Raw genomic sequence first — 20,353 nt, 5'->3', positions numbered from 1 at the left:
ATTTGATGTTTCCTTTTATTGTTTCAATATATTGAGTAACAGTAGAAAAAATAGCCGATCATTGTCATGAGACAATCTGCACACATCAGAAAATAATCTATTTATATCTAGTTTCATTGGAGAAAATATTCTGTGTTAAAATGTGACTTCACACTGAAAAACATGTTTAACAGGAAGCAAACTGCAGAACCAGACTTAATGATGGAGACTTTCTGTTGAACCAGACTCCGAGACAAATACCACATTTAACTATTTAATATTGTTATGTGAAACTCAACTGAATATAATATAATTATATATTTTGATACAAGAAGAAGAAGAAGAAGAAGACAGCTTTTGATGGTTAACTTGGGTTGGCTCTGAGCCGGAGGATCCACCGCGGCCCCGCCCGCTCTCCCCGCCTCCTCCCCCGCCCGCTCCGCGGTGACCGTGAACGCACCGTAAATGTGAGTCACATGACAGGCCAGCCTCTCGGAGCTTGTCGGAGCCGTCTGAAGCACCTCTAGCCACCATGGTAAGTAAGCCCATCGCGAACACCACACCGAGCCGTGCGGCGCCAGCTACCACCCCTGGTACCCGCCCGGGGTGCGCAGTGCTCGGTGTAGCGGCCGGTGTCAGGTCGGCGGGCTCCGCGGTACCGGGGAGCTGCCTCGGCCTAGCGCCTCTGACAGCAGCTAGCCCGGCTAACGACGTCCCGGCTGCTGGAGACGTGTTTTCTCCCGGCCTCGCTCGCTCACGGCACGTTCGAAGCACCAGCCGGGGAGTTCTATTCAGTATTTAATGTGTTTTTGAGCGAAGTGGAGAGTTTGACGCTCCCCGGATGAACCAGTGACAGAGGAGGAGCTAGCTGCTGTTAGCATGATGTTCCGCTTTGCTGCGACGTTTCTCTGGACTCTTCCAGTCCTACTCCGCCGGACACAAACACAAACACGGAGTCGGAAACTCGCACTAACACCGGCTACTGCACATTCCTGCACATTAATGTTCACTGTGAGCACGTCTGTATCAGCTGCAGTCATCCAGCAGCTTCTGCTCCTTCCTGGTTCTCCTCATCGGGAGGCTGGATCCGGAGGGCAGGACCGGGGTCCTGGAGGGTCTCGGTGCTGCATGATTCAGGACCAGGGGGGTCTCTGTCCTGCGTGATCAGGACCTGGAGGGTCTCTGTCCTGCATGATTCAGGTCCTGGAGGGTCTCTGTCCTTCATGATCAGGACCAGGGGGGTCTCTGTCCTGCATGATCAGGACCTGGAGGGTCTCTGTCCTGCATGATCAGGACCTGGAGGGTCTCTGTCCTGCATGATCAGGACCTGGAGGGTCTCTGTCCTGCAGTTTCCAGGTGTGTTGCAGCTGCTCGTGGGTTTTCACACATTAAAAGGACATTAAATACAATACAGGCTACATAGTTAGTCCGTCTATCCACACATCCAGCATGAAACCACAGACTGAAACAACGCAGACGGATATAAACATCCTTTATTACGGTTGTATTTGGTTGGTAGATATGTGCACAGGTTGTAGTATTAAATTAACAAAAATATAAATACTTGGAAAGCAATCACCATTGGAGCATGGATCTACCCAGACATGAACAAGATTCCTTCTCAAGGAGGAAGATGGATTGTGTCTTTTTTAATCCTTCATCAAGCTCCGTCCTAATCTGTAAACAACTGGTGCACTTTATGCTTTGTTTTTGCCCTGTAGTTTAGTATTTATCCTGGAGGTCGAGGTGTGTTTAGGACAGCGAATTGAAATGACCTCAACACAGTCTGTGGTTGAGTTTGGAACATACATGCATTTTAGTCGGCAAGCCTCAGAGTTGTGTGGCAGTATTTCATTTCTATCATGAGATAATTTCAAGAATCCTCCGCTTGTTTAAGTGAAGTGGGATTGTGTTGCACAGTGTGACGTTAAAGACCCAGAGAGTGGGTGGAATTGTCTTATCAAAGTGACAACAATGATGCCATTTATCCGTTTTCCTTCTGGTTGGTCAACCTGCTTCCTCTTGCATGTGATTAGTGATGCTGATACAGCGGTGTGAGTGACCAAAACATGCTGAAGCTCAGGATGTCAGAGGCTGATGTGTGTATGAATGAAAAATAATGATTGAGAATACTAACCTTACAGTTTCACAAAGTATCATTAGTATCATCTCTTTGATAAGCCTGAGGCCCCATTTACTCAACAAGTACAAAAACGTTTGTTGTTCTTCCTGTTTACATGAAAACGGAGGCACTGAAACCAGCACTTTATCACAATCCCTTATAGATTAAAACGTTTAGTCAGAGAACCACTTTTTATCTCCGTGTAAAGAATTAAAATGCCTCTTTTCTGAAATGCACAGTGCTGCTCATGCACACTTTTTCTGCACGTGTGCGAGTAAGTCAGCAAGATTTTAGAATTTCTTGTGTTAGGCTATATGTATATTCGCTTCGCCATCGTCTGGATCAGTGGAGACACATTTCTCTCACACAACAGATACTGATTGGGCCTGCACGACAAAGAAAGGAAAAACAATCCAGTTTCCAGTGGATTGTTCTCGTGTAAACAGGACCTTAATCTGATGAATGTTTCCTCATCAAGCTCTGCAGAGCACCTGATCATTAGCAGGACTGTTTGACTGAAGGACCGAGGGTCAGCACTTTAAAGGCTGTGATGAATCAGATTAAACAACTCTTCTTGAAAGAAAATCTGACAAATACTACTAAGCTGAACCACTCTGTCACACACAAAGTGAAGCTCGGGTCAATGTCTGAGTAGAAAGAACTGCTGGTATTAGTTTATTTTCATACATTTGTTTTATTTGTGACCTCTGTATTGAAACCAGCAGTTTAAGAACTGAAGTGTTCTTAGTGGCTCAGTGACGAGATTTCATGAAAGGTTTGTCAGTGTTGTTTTGAAAGTCTGTGTCACATTGTTTTAAAGGTGCCGTGTTCAGAATGTAGGTTATGTGGCTGTGAGTGGCCGTAGCATGACGTCTTTCATCACTGTAAAAAAAGTGTAAATTACTACCCCACCGTCTTGTATTGGGCAATCTCGGATAATCTGATTAATGACAAGATGGTCCACCTCTAAAATAGAACATGTCACTCTTAGCATTTAGAAAGCTTTGTGTAGGAAGTGACGAAGGTAAGAGGTGAACATGGTCCAATATTGTACTTCTATAGCAATCCGTGTGTGTGTGTGTGTGTGTGTGTGTGTGTGTGTGTGTGTGTGTGTGTGTGTGTGTGTGTGTGTGTGTGTGTGTGTGTGTGTGTGTGTGTGTGTGTGTGTGTGTGTGTGTGTGTGTGTGTGTGTGTGTGTGTGTGTGTGTGTGTGTGTGTGTGTGTGTGTGTGTGTGTGTGTGTGTGTGTGTGTGTGTGTGTGTGTGTGTGTGTGTGTGTGTGTCACATTGATCACTGATCATTTTTTGCTGCTTCTGTATTAGTCGTGAGCAGCTTTGCAGCAGCTGTCAAACTATTTCCATGGTTAAAATAATTACAATCAAACTTTCAGACACTTGACATCATTTTGTTTGGTTAAAGGTCAAGTGTGAAGATTGTGTCATGAAAGTCCATCGCAAGTGTCAGAATAAAACCTTTAGTATCTATCCCGAACTTCTAGGCTTATAAATAAAGATTTGTTTGGCCACAATAAGAGATAAAAGATGATTCATTCATTCATTTTCTTCCGCTTATCCGTTTCCGGGTCACGGGGGTGACAGTCTGAGCACTGTCACCCAGATCACAATGCACCATTTAAGAACCTTCCTGCAGGTGGTGGGCCCACGGGAAGGTGGCGCCCGGCGTGGGACACGAACCCACTACCCCTGAGATTGTGAGTCTCATGCTCTACCAACTGAGCTAGCCGGGGGACTAAAAGATGATTACTCATATCAATTGCTCCGAAATTAGGCCTCCATTTTTAAGCAAAAGCAGAAAATGTATTCTTGTTTTTATGATACCGGTCCTCGGGGCCAATGAAAACACAACTTTTTGAAAACGCTCTGACTCGGTCTTGTTGAAAACGAGAGAAATCGCAGTTGTTGTTTTTTTTTTTTTTTTCTTGAAACACTGCTATTGCGCATGCTGTACTAACTAGTAGTTCTGCACATGCTCAGTAGAAGGACAACAAGAACGTTTCCTCCAGAGTGTCATGACTCCCAGTCTATGTTCTCCTGGGACTCGGTAGTTTTATCGTCGACAGTCACTGTAATAACGGTCCAACTTGGTTGACTGTCTATACGTATGTCTGTGTTCTATCATTGTTAACATTCAGAGCGGATTGTTCTCTGCTGCTCGTGTGTGTAGTTTCATCACAGAAACAAACAGCACCAACTAGTGGCCAAGCATGAAAAGTGCGTAGTTTTCAGCGTTTCTGCCATTTCGGTGTGAACAGACATTGTTTTTAAAACATTGTCATGTAAACTCCACACATTTCTAAAAACAAAATGCAAAAATAATTTATTTTCACTTGAAACGTTGTCATGGGGACAGGGCCTTAAATTGCACCCTGACGACCACATTAATGTTTGATTTTCTGAAGAAGTATAAGATGTTTATCTTCAAAAAAATGTCACAAAGAAAATCGGATTTGATGTACCTTTTAAGTGACTGCATGTGACCGAAAATGTCAAAAACATAATACATTCTTCTACTTCACCTGGTGTTTTGAGCAGGATTTCAACATATTGAGCCGTTTCTAACATTTTCAACATCAGAGGTGCAAATTATTTAGAACACCTCAATGTAACACAGCTCAACACTACTGCAAATGACGGCTTATTAAAAGTCTGGTGATGTTTAACGATTCATTGTACGACCTAATTTTTAAATAAGACAAACTGACAATGAAGATTTTCCTGTGACGGTAAACATACATTATGTGCAGTAAACACATTGGAGGAGGCAATAACTGAAATTTAGGTGACCAAAAATACTGTTTGGTACCTTTTAGATAAAGTGTGTATTTTTCTGTGATTTGCAAGTTGATCATGCTTCAAGTCGCATGATCACTGAGGACGTCTGCATCAATAACCAGAGCAGAATAAAAGTCCCACGAGGGAGTTAATCCTCCAGACAGACGGAACAGACGATGTGGGACCATTATTCAGACTGGAATTTGGATGACATCAGGCCACATTGACACAAAAACCTTAATCAAGCAATGAAGAGACTGTTGCAATGATGATATTTTAATTAAATACTTGCTTTTTGTTTTCGAGCAATTTTTTGTTTAGTTTTTTGGTCCTTTCTTCTCGATGTGTGTGCTTCTGACCCTGTGTTCGTCAGGTATTTAATAATCAGGGCCGTCAATTCCACAATATTGTTAACTTATTTGCACATCTTTTGCATTTGTAATTCTGTCTTTATTTTACAAAGCATCAATCTCAATCCATTCCATCTTTATTTGTAAATCACTTTTAAACAAGTGCTGTACACAAAATAAAGAGCCTAATAAAACCCATAAAAGAAAATCAAAGTAACTAAATTTGATATGAGTAATGCTCAGCGTGTGGAAAGTTAATGCGGTTCAGTTCTTTGTGAGATGTTGATGTCATAACGATTTATTCATTTTGCAGCTTTATTTGATAATTTGCAGGAGACGTGTTACTTTAGACTCAAAATCCATATATTTACCTCGCTCCAAATCTGACTCTTATTATACAATTTTTAGATTTTCAGGCACTTTTAGTGTCACATTTTGTACATTAATGTTTAAAATGGCCTAAAACCAACATGTATATTTTCATGATGGTGCCTCTCGGGTTGTCTCCTTAACATTTTGACGTCCGAGCTGATTTTGGAGGAACATGCCGGTTGATAAACTCTGCTGCTTGTGTGTTTGTGTGTGTTGTCGTTGCAGCCAGCCACGCAGCAGTCCCCCCAGGACGAGCAGGAGAAGCTTCTGGATGAAGCTGTGCAGGCTGTGAAGGTCCAGTCTTTTCAGATGAAGAGATGCCTGGTAGGACTTCTCCCTTTCCTCTGCGCTCTTCTTTGAAAGGTTGAGTTGTAACCTACATCCATAACATTTTGATCTGTTTATCATGGCACCTGGTGGTTGGAGGGGTTTATTTAGAGAACATTTGAATTTTGAAGCATGGGATTGTTACACAACTTGGTCAGAGCATCTCTGAAGCTGCACAAGTTGTGGACGGCCCAGACTCACTAATGCACCTGGAGGATGAAGCTAATACACGCTCAGCTGAGTGGACGAGCTTGTGTAGCTGCAGGAGTTGATCCTGCTTCTAATAGAGAAAAGTCAGAACACATAAAGGCTGCAGGATCAATGTGCAATATGTGAAAATCTTACCAAATATGTCTACAAAGATATGACTTGTAATGAAAAAGGCTTAAGTATATGATGTTTGAAAATTTCCGATTTGTGCTTCTTGCTGTCAAACATTAGAAATTTAGTTTGTTTGAACAATTTTTGTGATTTACTAATGATTTAATTGCACAAGTCTACAATTTAGAATTTGCAGCGCATGAATGCTTCGTGCATGTAAATATAATTTACTGCAGTTAAGTCGTTCTGTATCCATGTTGCTATTGTGCAGCCCGTGTTCCGCCTTTGTTGCACATCAGGCTGCAGACCAGTCAGGGCGCCTGTGCTGACTCCTGCGCATGCAAACTGCTTCTACATCATGTGTGCACCAGGATGAATTCTGGGAAGAAGGCGAGCTGTTGGAAGCAATATGATGCTTTCACTGATGCTGTCCATGTGAATATCACTCTGACCTACTCGGGCATTGTTGCAGCCCCCGTGCACCCTGTCGCAGAAAAGGGTCATCCGTGATGGCCGCTATCGGCAGGATGATGCAGCATGTCACAAACCAGATTCCTCAGATCGCTAATCCAGCATCTGTGGTTTAACAAGTCTAATCCGTGAAGCTGCTCATCACAACTTCCAGGACATAAAGATCTGCTGCTCACATCTCGTTGCCAGATACCAGCGCAGGAGTCAGGATCAACAGATCAGGGCTGTTTTAGCAGAAAAAGTTGGATCTACATGACATTAAGCAGCTGGTCATAATGTTTTGGCTGATTACTTGCTCCTGACATGTTACTGCTGTATTTCAAGTTCTCCTGCTTTAACCTTGTATGTGTCCCAACTATTTTGAAAGCTGTTGCTGTCACCTACTATATATGTCTGATCCATAAGATTATTTGATATGTGCGTGTTGCTGCAGTAACAAACAGGTTTAAGTTAGTTGTAGTTCTCCACAGATTCAATTCTGTTTATAAGCACATTTTTGTCAATATGGTTATGAAATAACTTTTGTGTCTCACACAGTGAATATTTCTGTTGCTGCTTATCAATCATGTCTCTTGTTTTTCATAAATTTCTAATAAAGGGTTTGCTCACATGTTCATTTTTGTTCTCACACATTATTTGTTTAAACCATGCTGTTAAAAGTTTTGTGTGTGACCTGCAGGACAAGAACAAGCTGATGGACGCTTTGAAACACGCCTCCAACATGCTGGGAGAGCTGCGCACGTCCATGCTGTCTCCAAAGAGCTACTACGAGCTCTGTATCCTTCACAGATCAAACACTGCTCCAAAACTTTGGACTGATCCTTTATGTCATTTCTTTTATGGGTTTTTTTTCCTACTCTTATTTCACTCATTCAATTATTTCACATCAGTTTTGTTTTATTTTTCTAGTTGCTCCTTTACTAACGACAACATTTAAATTGTCATTCCACACATTGTATCAGCTATTTTTACTTCCTGTTTTTTAATGTATTTTATTTTTATACAGAGTAGAGGTATCAAATACATTTTAGTTCAGGTGTCACATACAGTCCAATTTCATCTTGAGTGGGCCAGACTGGTAAAATAGTGCCATGATAATCTTTCATTTTAAACTTTTCTTTCTTGAGGCACAGAGTATACGTGAGGAAAATGTCCATATTTTCACAAAAACAATTACTATAGAAAATGACTAAAATCTCATCATAAAGCCGATTCTCATCAAACCTTCTGGTGCAAAATACAGTTTAATGTCCAAAAGACACAATCCAAACTCAATGCCACAAGCTGGAAATCAATGTCTTTTTTAAAATTTTCACTATTTTCTTAGTGTTTTTTTCTCCATTGGAGCCTCTTGTAGGCCAGCGTTGACCCACAGGCCTGCCTCCTGATATAGAGGAATGTTTGTATGTATAAGTGATAAATCTGGATCAGGATGGTGCGACAGTGAATGTAGGAAGAATAATTCCCAAAGAAAAAAACATGTATGCAGGGTATACTAATGGTGTAACGATGTGAAGCTATAAGACCCAACAAATAATTTTTTTTTTATATATTTTTTTTTCTTACAATAATTTATGTCCTATCCTGTTCCTTTAATGCACAATCAAGTTATTCATGACGAGCTTGGATGTCATAATGTATATCCTTCAGCTATGTTTAAATTATTAGAAATGTTTGATTAAATAAAACAGGACAGAAATAGTGCATTTATTTGAAATTGTACATAAATCCACTGTGAGCAAACCTTTTTTTATTTTTTATTTGGCTTCTTCCAGCAATGAAAACCAAAGTCTCAAACAAATACTCATTTTTAGTCCTGTACTGAAAAATGATACGGAGCATTTCCATATAGTGTCTGAGGAGTTTGTTGTGTAGAATTGAAGTGGAGCTGCTGTTGTTTGTCTTGGTCCTGAGCTGCTCTCAGACATGGCCATCTCTGACGAGCTGCACTACCTGGAGGTCTACCTGACCGACGAGTTCACCAAAGGACGCAAGGTGGCGGACCTGTACGAGCTGGTCCAGTATGCAGGGAACATCATCCCCCGACTGTGAGTAGCTCACCGAGCCGCCCTCAGACATGAAGCAGCTTCACTCAGAGAACTGAAGGTCTCATGTTTCACAACCTGCTGGGACTTTCACACACAGAACAGATGGAAGTTCTCCAACGTCGTCGCGTTAAAATGGAGCAAAATCTCAGGGATGTTTCCAGCGTCTTTTATCCAAAGATTGACTGCAAACGAAGCACAACTGCCGAAATACACCCACTACTATATCCTAGTTACCTCACTCGCTGTATACAGAGTACTTTTCATCCTTGGGTTGTCTGAAATCACAGTGTTCTTGAATTTGCATTTATTTTTACTAGTTTTATTTTAAATTGACTTGGGCTCAGTTGGTATAAAAGTCCAAATATGCTTCCTTTAAGTGAATTACTCACTGTGCCTTTCAATCGTCATGCTTCTCTCTTGCATTTGTGTGGTTGTTAATCAATACGTTCAGTAGAGGGCAGTGCATGTTATCTTTATGTAGGAAAATGTTTCTAATCCAAACAGTCATGAAATTGGTTAAAAACTAATAAAAAGGGTATTTATGATGCAAGTTATATTAAAAATGTTGTCTTGGGATATGATTACATAGTTTTAACTTCTGGTCACACATGAGTTGCTGCCCCTGCAGGTCACTAGTAGTATTACTCGGTTTGCTTACACAGCTGAACTCCTGGGGAACAGACCAAATTACATAATAATGACCACAAAAGATAGACAGAAGGCCCCGCCTGTCTCTGTCTGCATATTTAGAGTTGAGCATTTGAGTCTTCACAAAGGTTGGTGGCCTGGACCGCCATATTGAACTGTCCATGTGAGCAAAAACACTACGCTTTGGGTTGCTGTCGGTGTTGTATGAGCACTTTGTGCAGCAGCTGTCCTCATTGGTGTGTAAATGATTGTGTGTGTTACTGTGACTGAGCATGTGCTATACATAGTAAAAGTCCTTTCACCATAAATGTTGTTCTTCTAGTTTTTCAATTTAAGTTATTTTTGAAGCATTAACCCATGGATTGCGGTTTTCTTTCTTCTGTGTGTCCCTGCAGCTACCTGCTGATCACGGTGGGCGTGGTGTACGTCCGCTCCTTCCCTCAGTCCCGTAAAGACATTTTGAAGGACCTGGTTGAGATGTGTCGTGGGGTCCAGCACCCTCTCAGGGGCCTCTTCCTGCGAAACTACCTGCTGCAGTGCACCCGCAACATCCTGCCGGATGACGGAGAGCAGGCAGAGTAAGGACGAGTGCTACGTGCTGTCTGATCCACTGCTCACTGTGTCATGTTCTACAAATGTAACGGCAATAAAGTGGTGCTATTTAAAAAGTGAACCAGATTCTTGAATGAACTGACTTTAGTGTTTGAATAAGTCTACCATTTACTCTGCAGGGGGACGGAGGAGATGACTGGCGAAATCAACGACTCCATCGACTTTGTGCTGCTGAACTTTGCGGAGATGAACAAGTTGTGGGTTCGAATGCAGCATCAGGGTCACAGCCGCGACCGAGAGAAGAGGGAGAAGGAGCGGCAGGAGCTGCGCATCTTGGTGGGAACCAACCTGGTTCGCCTCAGCCAGCTGGAGGGCGTCAACGTGGAGAAATACAAGCAGGTCTGGTTTGAAACCGTCTCCGAACAAGTGTTGTTAAGAGAACAGCTCATGCAGTAGAGACCGTCATCAGATTTTCAGGAATGTTTGGGGATGTTTTGTTTGAGTGTGTTTTCTCTTTGAATTGAGCAGATTGTGCTTGCTGGAGTGTTGGAGCAGGTGGTGAACTGCAGAGACTCGCTGGCCCAGGAATATCTCATGGAGTGCATCATTCAGGTAGACGCAGAGGAGAGCGTCCTCCTCTCTTAAACTCTGAATCCTCAACATGCCGAAACGCTTTGTGAATACATGAATACAAAACGGATCGATTTTACATCAAAAACAGTGGAAACAAAATGTGGATGGACTATAATCTACTAACAATGAGTTGGTTACAATAAAATGTGTATCTGTAGTAGGGATGCACCGATACAAGGTTTTGTTTTCTATTTCCGCGCAGCCCGAAGCGTATTGTGCACCGAGGGACCGAGCGTTCTGTTAATCAGTATATCACTTTAATAATGCTTAGCATGTAGATAACTAAACAACACTGTGGTCTTTGTAGGTTTTTCCAGACGAGTTCCACCTTCAAACTCTGAATCCTTTCCTCCGATCCTGTGCTGAGCTCCATCAACACGTTAATGTAAAAAACATCATCATCGCCCTCATCGACAGGTACGTTTCTCTGATCTAACGAAGCCAGAAGATGTTGAGTGAAGCCATCTTGCCATGCTCACATCAAGTGAAATTGAATTTGTCACAATTAAATTAATTCAACAGTAGAATAAATCAACAGTTTGTGTACTTTGTGCACTGTAGGAATGTATTAACATCAACGTCTGTATGAGTTGGTGATCAACAATCTCGTGTATACGGCTTTAGAAAATGACATGTTACTATATGAAAACTGTCGTAGAGCAGAAAGGCAACACCTAGTTTGTCACGTCACTCATTTATCCAATATAATTGTTACAGATTGTGATTAAAATCTTCAAATGGCTCCTTAATCACACACCATTTTTAAAATATCTTGCTGTAAAATGTGCTAAATTCTGCGTTATGGGTCTTTTATTTTAATCCTCAGTGCTAATGTATTCAAGAAGCTGCATTCGCAGCCTCGAATAAAGGTTATACTCTTTTCTAGGAACTGCTTTCATGTTGGTAGTTTATCTCATTAGTTACTGGACATAAAATACGATTTAAAATGTTTTCAGACTTGCTCTGTTTGCTCATCGAGAAGACGGCCCGGGAATCCCGGCCGAAATCAAACTATTCGACATCTTCTCTCAGCAGGTGGCCACAGTCATTCAGGTAAATTTCATTTAGCTTCACACCTTGACCTTTACACTAACCCAAGTGTTGAATAAACTGAGCGGATGTTTTTCTTCCTGTGATTCTTCCCACAGTCTCGCCAGGACATGCCATCAGAGGACGTGGTGTCTCTTCAAGTGTCTCTAATCAACTTGGCAATGAAGTGCTACCCTGAGCGCGTTGACTATGTGGACAAGGTCCTGGAGAGTACAGTGGAGATATTCAACAAGCTCAACCTGGAACAGTACGTCAGCACAGTCCTCAACACTCTGAAACCTCAACCAGGCTGTCCTGTTCTGGCTTCATGTGGGACTTTACTTCAGTCTTCCACTATTTGAAATATAAAACCAAACATTCCACTTTTCAAACTTAGCTTGATGCAATCTGCATCGTTTACAAATTAGAATTTCATGAAGAAACGGTGAAGCTGTTGTGCTGTAATCAATCACTCCATTGAACCCAGAGAATTGAAGATCAGGTGAACAAGACTTTAATTACCATTCTGCTCCCCTCAGTTATCGCTCCAGTCTTCCAATCATTCGTGATTTAATGATGGGCTCAGAAGACTTTATAGAATGAAACAAAGCAAAACATTTCAAATGACGGCGAGCAGAGTAAAGCTACATTGATAACTTCATTACTTGCCGTGAACACAATTGTTCTCAACAGTGCCACAGCAACATAAAAGACAATCACAATACATTTAATAATTTTCTATAAATCTTGTTCCTTTTAGTGCAACAGCATGAGAAATCTGATTGTCTGGAGTTAGTGAGATTAATCAGACTAACACGCCTACATCCCAAACTACTCCCATATCTCTGTACATAGATCCTGTTAAATTTATTTAGTTTGCTCTTTTACTTCTCCGTTTGTTAAAAAACAAAAAAACAGACAAGTGCTGGGATTGTTTTTACTGGCGCACTATAGGACAATATTAATAATGACAATAAAGGAAAATTAAGGCACACGAAAGATGAATATAGGTAAGCCAGTGGTAGTATACAGTATACAGTATGTACAAGGCAAAGTGCCGGCAGGCGGACAGCCGGAGGGAAAGTTCTGGAGTGAAGAGATGAAGTTACGTTAAATGAAAATCCTCAACACAGCTAATGCTAAAGCTAAGAGCCGAATTCACCTTGTTCAACCAGACAAGACCAGATGTTAAAACAATAAAAAGAAGTTTGAGTCTTACAACTGAAATCAATCCAATGATGAACTTTAACCTGTCAGAGGATGATATGATAAACCTGGAGACGTAAACTGGCTCATTGTGATGGGCAACAATCGCATCAATAATTCTGTGGTCCGGGGTCTCAATAATGACAGTGAAATCTAAAACCTCTGAATGAACTCTCCTCGTCCTTCATGCAGCATCGCAACGAGCAGCGCCGTGTCCAAGGAGCTCACCCGCCTGCTGAAGATCCCGGTGGACACGTACAACAACATCCTGATGGTGCTGCAGCTCAAACACTTCCCGCCGCTCTTCGAGTACTTCGACTACGAGTCCCGCAAGAGCATGAGCTGCTACGTGCTGAGCAACACGCTGGACTACAACACCACCATCGTGGCCCAGGAGCAGGTCGGCTTTGTTTGGCTTCACTGGAATGTTTCAACAGATCAGAGACGTCTGCAGCTTCTTAGAAGCTGTCGGGGGTTTCAAGTCCAATTACAGCTGCAGAGCAGGCAGGAATTATGTCCATGGTTAATATTGATGATTCGTACCTGCAGAAGATGAGAATTATTATTCATTAATGAAGTTTGATTATTTCACTTCTCGTAACACAGGCGCAACAACATGTGTTCAGATGTCCCAGTTTACTGTATAAACTGATCATGAAATATAACCTGATGCAAACCAGAGTGTGAGGGTAGAACCTGGATTTTATCCACCAATCAATCACTTTGCATCCATAAAACCCTCTTGCATCAGATTGAGTGGAATAATATGAACCGGAATACATAATACACAAAAACACAATACGAATGAATGGAAATACTCTAAAATCTACAAATACATAAACGGTAAATACTATACATTGAAAGCCACTTTAAATACGTTTTGAACTTGTAATAATAAAAGTAACAACTGCTTTTTATTTATCGGCGCCTTTCAACACACCCAAGGTCACTGTGCAATACACATGTTAAAAATACAGTTAGAAACAAGTAAACGTCATTTAAAAAAAATTTAAAAACTGTACAAACAAAAACATTCAGGCATTTGCAGCAGACTGACATTGTTTAATATAAATATACTTTTTTAAATCTCATCTTCAAACTCACCTGATTTAAACGAGTGTGACAGTGACAGTGAATGCACCGTCACCATAGAGACGGGGAGGGTGGACCAAGGCCACGAGTGGCTTTCAAAATAAAAGTAGGAGCTTTAAATCTGTTCCTAAATGAGCTGTGAGAAACTGAATCACAGGAGTAAGATGTTCACGTCGGGACGTTTCCGTTAAAGAGCGAGCACCGTTTTGGACAAGTTGGAGTCATGAGAGTGACGACTGAGCGTCACAGTATTTCTGGATCCTCCTGTTTCAGAAAGACTTTCACTTTGAATTAAAAGCCAAGTTGATTAAAGACAAACCCACACAACCAAGTCGCTTTGTTTATCATATTTCAAGACACTGTCTAAAATGACTTGCAATTTTTTCACCGCTGTTTAACAGTAACGACCCACAATGCTTCACAAAGCAGCCGTGCATCATGATGCTCCTTCCTCCGTGCTCCATGTTGAGAATCATTGTTGTTTTTTTTCTTCTCATTCATTTATATGATCAGTTTGTTTTTATTTTTTGTAAAAAGAAAATTAAATGTGACCTTTGTGAATGTTTTCTAGGTGGACTCCATCTTGAACTTGGTATCCACACTAATCCAAGACCAACCGGACCAGCCAGCAGACGATCCTGACCCCGAGGACTTCGCTGAGGAGCAGAGCCTCGTGGGCCGTTTCATCCATCTGCTGCACTCGGACGACCCAGATCAACAGTATCTTGTGAGGGTTTTGGGTTTTTTTTAGGGCTTTTCTCATTTGTGGATCTACAACTGCTACTTCCTCCCAAGTTTTTCTAAAACACTAATCACAACAGATTCTGTCTTTAAATGCCTCTTTCTTCTTAAGGACGCTAAAACTCCTCAGACACTGAGCAGAAGAGGTTTCTGTTAATTAATTGATTGTTTTTGTGACATGAAACAGAAAAACCTGAATTTTGCAAGTCTTCCGGACCTGCTTTTAGCCCTGATTTGTTGTTGTCCACGTGTAAACATCGGGATGTCAATGAATTAACATACTGTCATCATAGTTGTAGCTTCCTCATTTTTCCACAATTCCTCTACAGTATAACAAGCCGGCCCTGGTGTAGAGGGTTGATACAGGGTCTATCTGAAGATTGTCACTGTAATAGAAAACCCTCTCATTAAAAGTCTCTATGCTTTTTGAGTTTCCAGTGTCCCGGTGCTCTCTGTTCTCTGATCGATGGTCCTTGTGGTTTGTGATCCTGTAGATTCTGAACACGGCACGGAAACACTTTGGCGCCGGTGGAAACCAGAGGATCCGCTACACGCTGCCTCCTCTGGTGTTTGCTGCCTACCAGCTGGCCTTCAGATACAAGGAAAACTCCTCCACGGTGAGTGCGGCCCATAAAACAACTGTAAATACCCTCTCATGGTCCTGCCCCTCGTCATGGATTTATATGGTCGACTTCTGTCTCTCATCAGGACGACAAGTGGGAAAAAAAGTGCCAAAAGATCTTCTCCTTCGCCCACCAGACCATCAGTGCTCTTATCAAGGCGGAGCTGGCCGAGCTGCCACTGCGACTCTTCCTGCAGGGGGCGCTGGCTGCGGGGGAAATCGGCTTTGAGAACCACGAGACAGTGGCCTACGAGTTCATGTCGCAGGTAACGACAGTGACGCCTGAACTGGACGTCGGCTTCCTTCATCATCCAGAGAGACGTTCTCGCCTGCTTCACAAAACCTAGTGTGAAGTTCTGAAGCTTTCCCCAAAACTTGACTTAAGCTACTTTGACATTTTAGCTGTTTTAGCATTTTTCACTATTTTGATTCTTTAGCATGTTTAGCTACCTTTTACTCTTTAGTATTTTTTATCCATTTTCAATCTTTTGCATTTTTCAGTATTTTAGCTCTTTAGCAATTTTTGCCATTTTATGTGTTTTGCAGTTTTAGCCGTCTGGCTGTTTCAGCCATGTTTGCTCTTTTGTTAGTTTTTGTTTTTATTAATCTGTGTAACAGTTTTTTATATTTTAGTTGTGTTATCCATCTGCACTGTTTCAGTTCTTCTTTTGGCAGTTTTACCTATTTTACCTGTTACATGTCCATGTCACACTTTCACCTTTTACCTTTTGTTGTTTGACTTGTTAGGATGTGATTCATATTTTCGCTGACAAATGACTGAACCGATCTTTCATTTTTCATTTGTCACATCAAAAGTACGAGATAAGAGACGAAGGTTAAAAATAATTTTATCTGAACCCCGGTCTCGCTGGTGTAAAGTGACGACTGCAGGCCGCTGCAGCTGCTAATGCTAATGCTAACTCCGTGTCCTCAGGCCTTCTCCCTGTACGAGGACGAGATCAGCGACTCCAAAGCCCAGCTGGCGGCCATCACGCTGATCATCGGTACCTTTGAGCGCATGCGCTGCTTCAGCGAGGAAAACCACGAGCCTCTGAGGACTCAGTGCGCGCTGGCTGCGTCCAAACTGCTGAAGAAACCCGACCAGTGCAGAGCCGTCAGCATCTGTGCTCACCTCTTCTGGTCTGGACGCAGCACCGACAAGAACGGCGAGGAGGTACCTTTCTACATCGTTTCTGTTCATGTTGAGAGTTTGAGGTTTTCTTTCTTTACAGAAAAGCATCCTAATAAATCCTGAGGATATTTTCTGCCATTCATCTCGGACTGTTTTCACCGTCACGTCGGCTCACCAGGATTTGTCCCGGTGTGCCAGCGGGCCACTTTATAGTTACAGTACATTTCCAGTAATTGTTTGCATCAGAGGTGTTTACGCCACGTAAAAAAAAATGAAAGCACTTTGCTGTCGTCAAATCAACCTCCTTCCATCTTTGTTTGACTAGTGGTACCTGACACCAGATCCTAGACGTGTGGCTCAATGCATTTAATCAAAAAACTGAACCTGAATGGAGAGAAGTGAAAATGAATTTGGAAGCTCAACTGTCAGCGTTTTGATTTTATTGTGAAATACATTCAAACCAATAGATTCAAATTAGACTTTTAATTCATTTAGTTATGAATTCACGGATCAGAGAAAGTAGTGCCTGGATGTATTTCCCTCTCTTCAGATCCGTGACGGGAAGCGGGTGATGGAGTGTCTGAAAAAGGCTCTGAAGATCGCCAACCAGTGCATGGACCCCTCGTTGCAAGTGCAGCTCTTCATCGAGATCCTCAACAGATACGTCTGCTTCTACGAGAGAGAAAACGACGCGGTGCGACACGTCTGCACATCACGACACAACTTCTATTCAAACACACACCAAGGACAAAGAAAGTGAAAACACAGGATGAGAAAGAAGGAAAAGAAAAAATAAAAGAAATGGAGCTGTTCTTCAGGTGTTTGTACCTGGACTCTGTTCAGATCAATGAGGCAAATTACTGTCTTAAGGAAACAAACTGTTGCAGCGAATTCAGTTTGTGGACGATTCAGGAACTGCAGGCAGTTTTATTAAATTTTTTAAAAAGTTTTTTTATTCTTTCTAAGCTCCTGTTCAACCCTCCTGTGGTCCAAACTAGAGTCAGGATGTCAACATATTGATTTTAATTCAAACAAAAAAATGTATTTAAAAATATAAAACATATTTAAATGGTCATAGAACTTTTCTGAATGCTCCCAAGAAACTTCCTTTCAGTTCTTGACATGCTGATCAAACCGACGGAGCGGAGTCAGGCAAAAATCTACTAAAGTCACCGGTTTATTAAAAAAAAAAGAAAATGTCAGGGTCTCAGACGCAAAAATATAACACTAACACATGTTTACTTAACGTTTTCAATATAAAACTAAAAACTTTAGTTGCGCTTTGTGTGTCCGTTGACACATTGGTGCTCTGAACCACTGAAAACACAACTGAAACATTCTCTTATCAAGATGTTGCTCATTAAATCATCTGTAGCTCCGGGGTTGTTTTTACTGAAGGGGGTTTCTCTCTCTCTCTTCCAGGTGACGGTGCAGGTATTAAACCAGCTGATCCAAAAGATCCGGGAAGATCTGCCCAACCTGGAGGCCAGCGAGGAGACGGAGCAGATCAACAAACACTTCCACAACACACTGGAGCACCTCCGCCTGCAGAGGGAGTCGCCCGAGTCCGAGGGCCCCGCCTACGAGGGCCTTGTGCTTTAGAGCCTCCCAGTTTCACTGTTTCCACAACACACACACACACACACACATACTCGGAAGAACACACACTCACACACCACATTCTTCTGTAGGCCAGAAATATAAGAAAAAAAATAATAAATATCGAGATGAGCTGAAAGACGTCAGTCCTTTATTTTGATCCTCATGTGTCTGCGCCGTGTGCCCCTCCCCCCGCCATCATTCCTGTGTGTGTGTGTGTGTGTGCATCTTTCCAACAGATCCGTATTGTTTTCTCCATCTCAGTAAGCATTCCTGGCCTGTCTGTGTCCTGGATGGGCCGACCTGCTCGGAGCTCCGGTGTGTTCGCATGCTTCATGCTTGTAAGACCACAGTTCTTCAGATTAGTCTCTACAGACATCACTAACTACAGAGGAGGTCTGTAATCCCCCCCCCCCAAAACCACCACCGACCCCCCTCTGTCAGTATCACTGTCCTGTGGGACTGATGCAGCTCCTCCTGAGGATTGTACGGTGGTTGACAGAGTATATAATTATAATGATGTATCGTGTGTCGCAGCGTCAGAATCTCTTTATTTCTCTTTCTTTAGCTGTTGTTGATTTGCTGGAGGCGTTTTCTTTTTCTTTGTTTTTTTTTCTGCTTTTAAATACGTGTTTAAACCCTCTTGTAAATCAGTTAAAGATGCAAAATAAACAGAATTTATCACTGTCATTTACTGAAATAAAATGAAATTAACTTTACGATTCCATCTTTTTTTTTTTTTTGTTTGCCTGTTGACTTATTTACACACGTCAGCAACTTAACTGTAAATTATGAATTAATTGCTTAAAAAACATTTAAACTGATGAGAAATGTTCCTCATTTCAACTGAACTGGAGAAATGTTTGTAGACCAGTTAAAACAAGATTAAACAGATAAAAAAAAAACTAAAACCAACATAAAAACTGCAGGTGAAGCTCAGTGGCATCCTGGTTTTCTACCTTAAATCCATCCGAGATGCAGTAGAATAACTTACGAGCCATTAACAAGACAACTACTTTTAATGGCTCTATTCACTAAAGAAAAACACTTCGATATAGCTCAGATTCAGCAAACATATTACCTGTTCAACCCCATTACTCTATAGCCAGTATCATTATGTGCAGTGTTATGTAAGGACCTGAGAATGAGTAACTAATTACACTTCCTGATAGAGAAGTTCCACTTCTTTCTCAATAATCATTGGAAATGATAAACGGGTGATTCCTGCATGTCTGACTCGTGCCTGAACCTACTTCAGTTATTTTGTTCTGTGAAGTGAAATAAATTCAGAATAAACCGTTTCTATTATTGTGTAAAGCCTTTATTATTAGAACCGTAGATAACTGGTTTCATTTCAAGTGATACAATAAAAACTCCTCTGATATCGCGAGGAGACTTAACCTGCGAGCCCGAACCGTGTCTCTTCATAAGTGAGCACGAGGTAAAACATCTCATTATAATACACAGATAATACTTACATTTTAATAAAACCGCACGTCACAACACGTGTGTGACATGAACTTTTCTCACCGAAGAAAATCCCTGTTTAGTAAAGCTGGATGGCCAGATGTTTGATCTCTTCTAAAACACTTTTTTTTTTTTTTAAATATAAAAGTAACAACTGACACGTAATGAAATAATAAAGGGAGTCAAATTACACTTTGCCCAATTAAACGCACGTTCGACATGTAAATGGATGGAAGTGGAAAAATGAATAAAACTGTACAGAAGATAAATGGATGGGATGTTACAGTCAGTTTTAGTTCAACAGTTTTTAACCTTGCAGGGTGGAACATTCATCCAGAGAGCAGAGTCGCAGCATGCAAACCACACAGAACGTCCCAAAGCCTGGAGTGGAACCGTGATCCTGTTGCTGTGAGGGAACACTGCAAACCACTGGCCCACTCTGGATATTGATCCACATCATCAATGTAGCACCGGAGTGAAAAGTTAAAAACATGTGTAAACGGGGGGGGGGGGGGGGGGGGGGGGGGTCAGACTCATCTGGTCTGACAGGACGAGCACATTTCAACTCTTTGGAGAAGAAAACACCCAGATATATTTGACAATCATCTAACTGTAAATAATCAACAGGCTGTCAATGTCATTTAGACTTTTGATTCATTCAATTGTAGGTTGAAGATTTAATTGATATATAAACTGATTTTTTATTTTAAACCAAAGTACTTTTTTTTTTTTTTTTTTAAACTTTCATCAACTTACAAAATACACTCTGAATGTATGAACACACACTTTCACACACACTCTGACACACACACTGTATTGTGTTTTTTTTATGGGCCACAAAGTTTAAAAA

General features: G+C 41.6%; 1 protein-coding gene across 2 annotated transcripts; it reads left to right on the top strand.

Annotated features, from left to right (window-relative positions):
* Positions 1–425: 425 nt before the first annotated feature.
* Positions 426–18,755, top strand: vps35 (VPS35 retromer complex component). Of its 2 annotated transcripts, none has more exons than XM_080458934.1 (17): positions 426–514; positions 5,841–5,939; positions 7,414–7,510; positions 8,659–8,782; positions 9,826–10,008; positions 10,162–10,381; positions 10,511–10,594; positions 10,923–11,032; positions 11,572–11,668; positions 11,764–11,912; positions 13,043–13,250; positions 14,514–14,669; positions 15,178–15,300; positions 15,392–15,571; positions 16,240–16,479; positions 16,988–17,131; positions 17,860–18,755. In XM_080458934.1, exons 1-17 carry the CDS (start codon positions 512–514, stop codon positions 18,037–18,039), a joined length of 2,397 nt encoding a protein of 798 aa, XP_080315060.1. In that variant the 5' UTR covers positions 426–511; the 3' UTR covers positions 18,040–18,755. The 2 variants fall into 2 exon arrangements, with proteins under 2 accessions (XP_080315060.1, XP_080315059.1); XM_080458933.1 differs by having other exon boundaries at positions 490–514; positions 5,832–5,939.
* Positions 18,756–20,353: the final 1,598 nt, after the last annotated feature.

The sequence above is a fragment of the Lipophrys pholis genome, assembly GCF_963383615.2.
Source record: "Lipophrys pholis genome assembly, chromosome: 2".
NCBI classification, from domain to species: Eukaryota; Metazoa; Chordata; class Actinopteri; order Blenniiformes; family Blenniidae; genus Lipophrys; species Lipophrys pholis.
The sequence above is the reverse complement of the archived record's forward strand: the minus strand, read 5'-3'. Positions and strand labels throughout refer to the sequence as shown.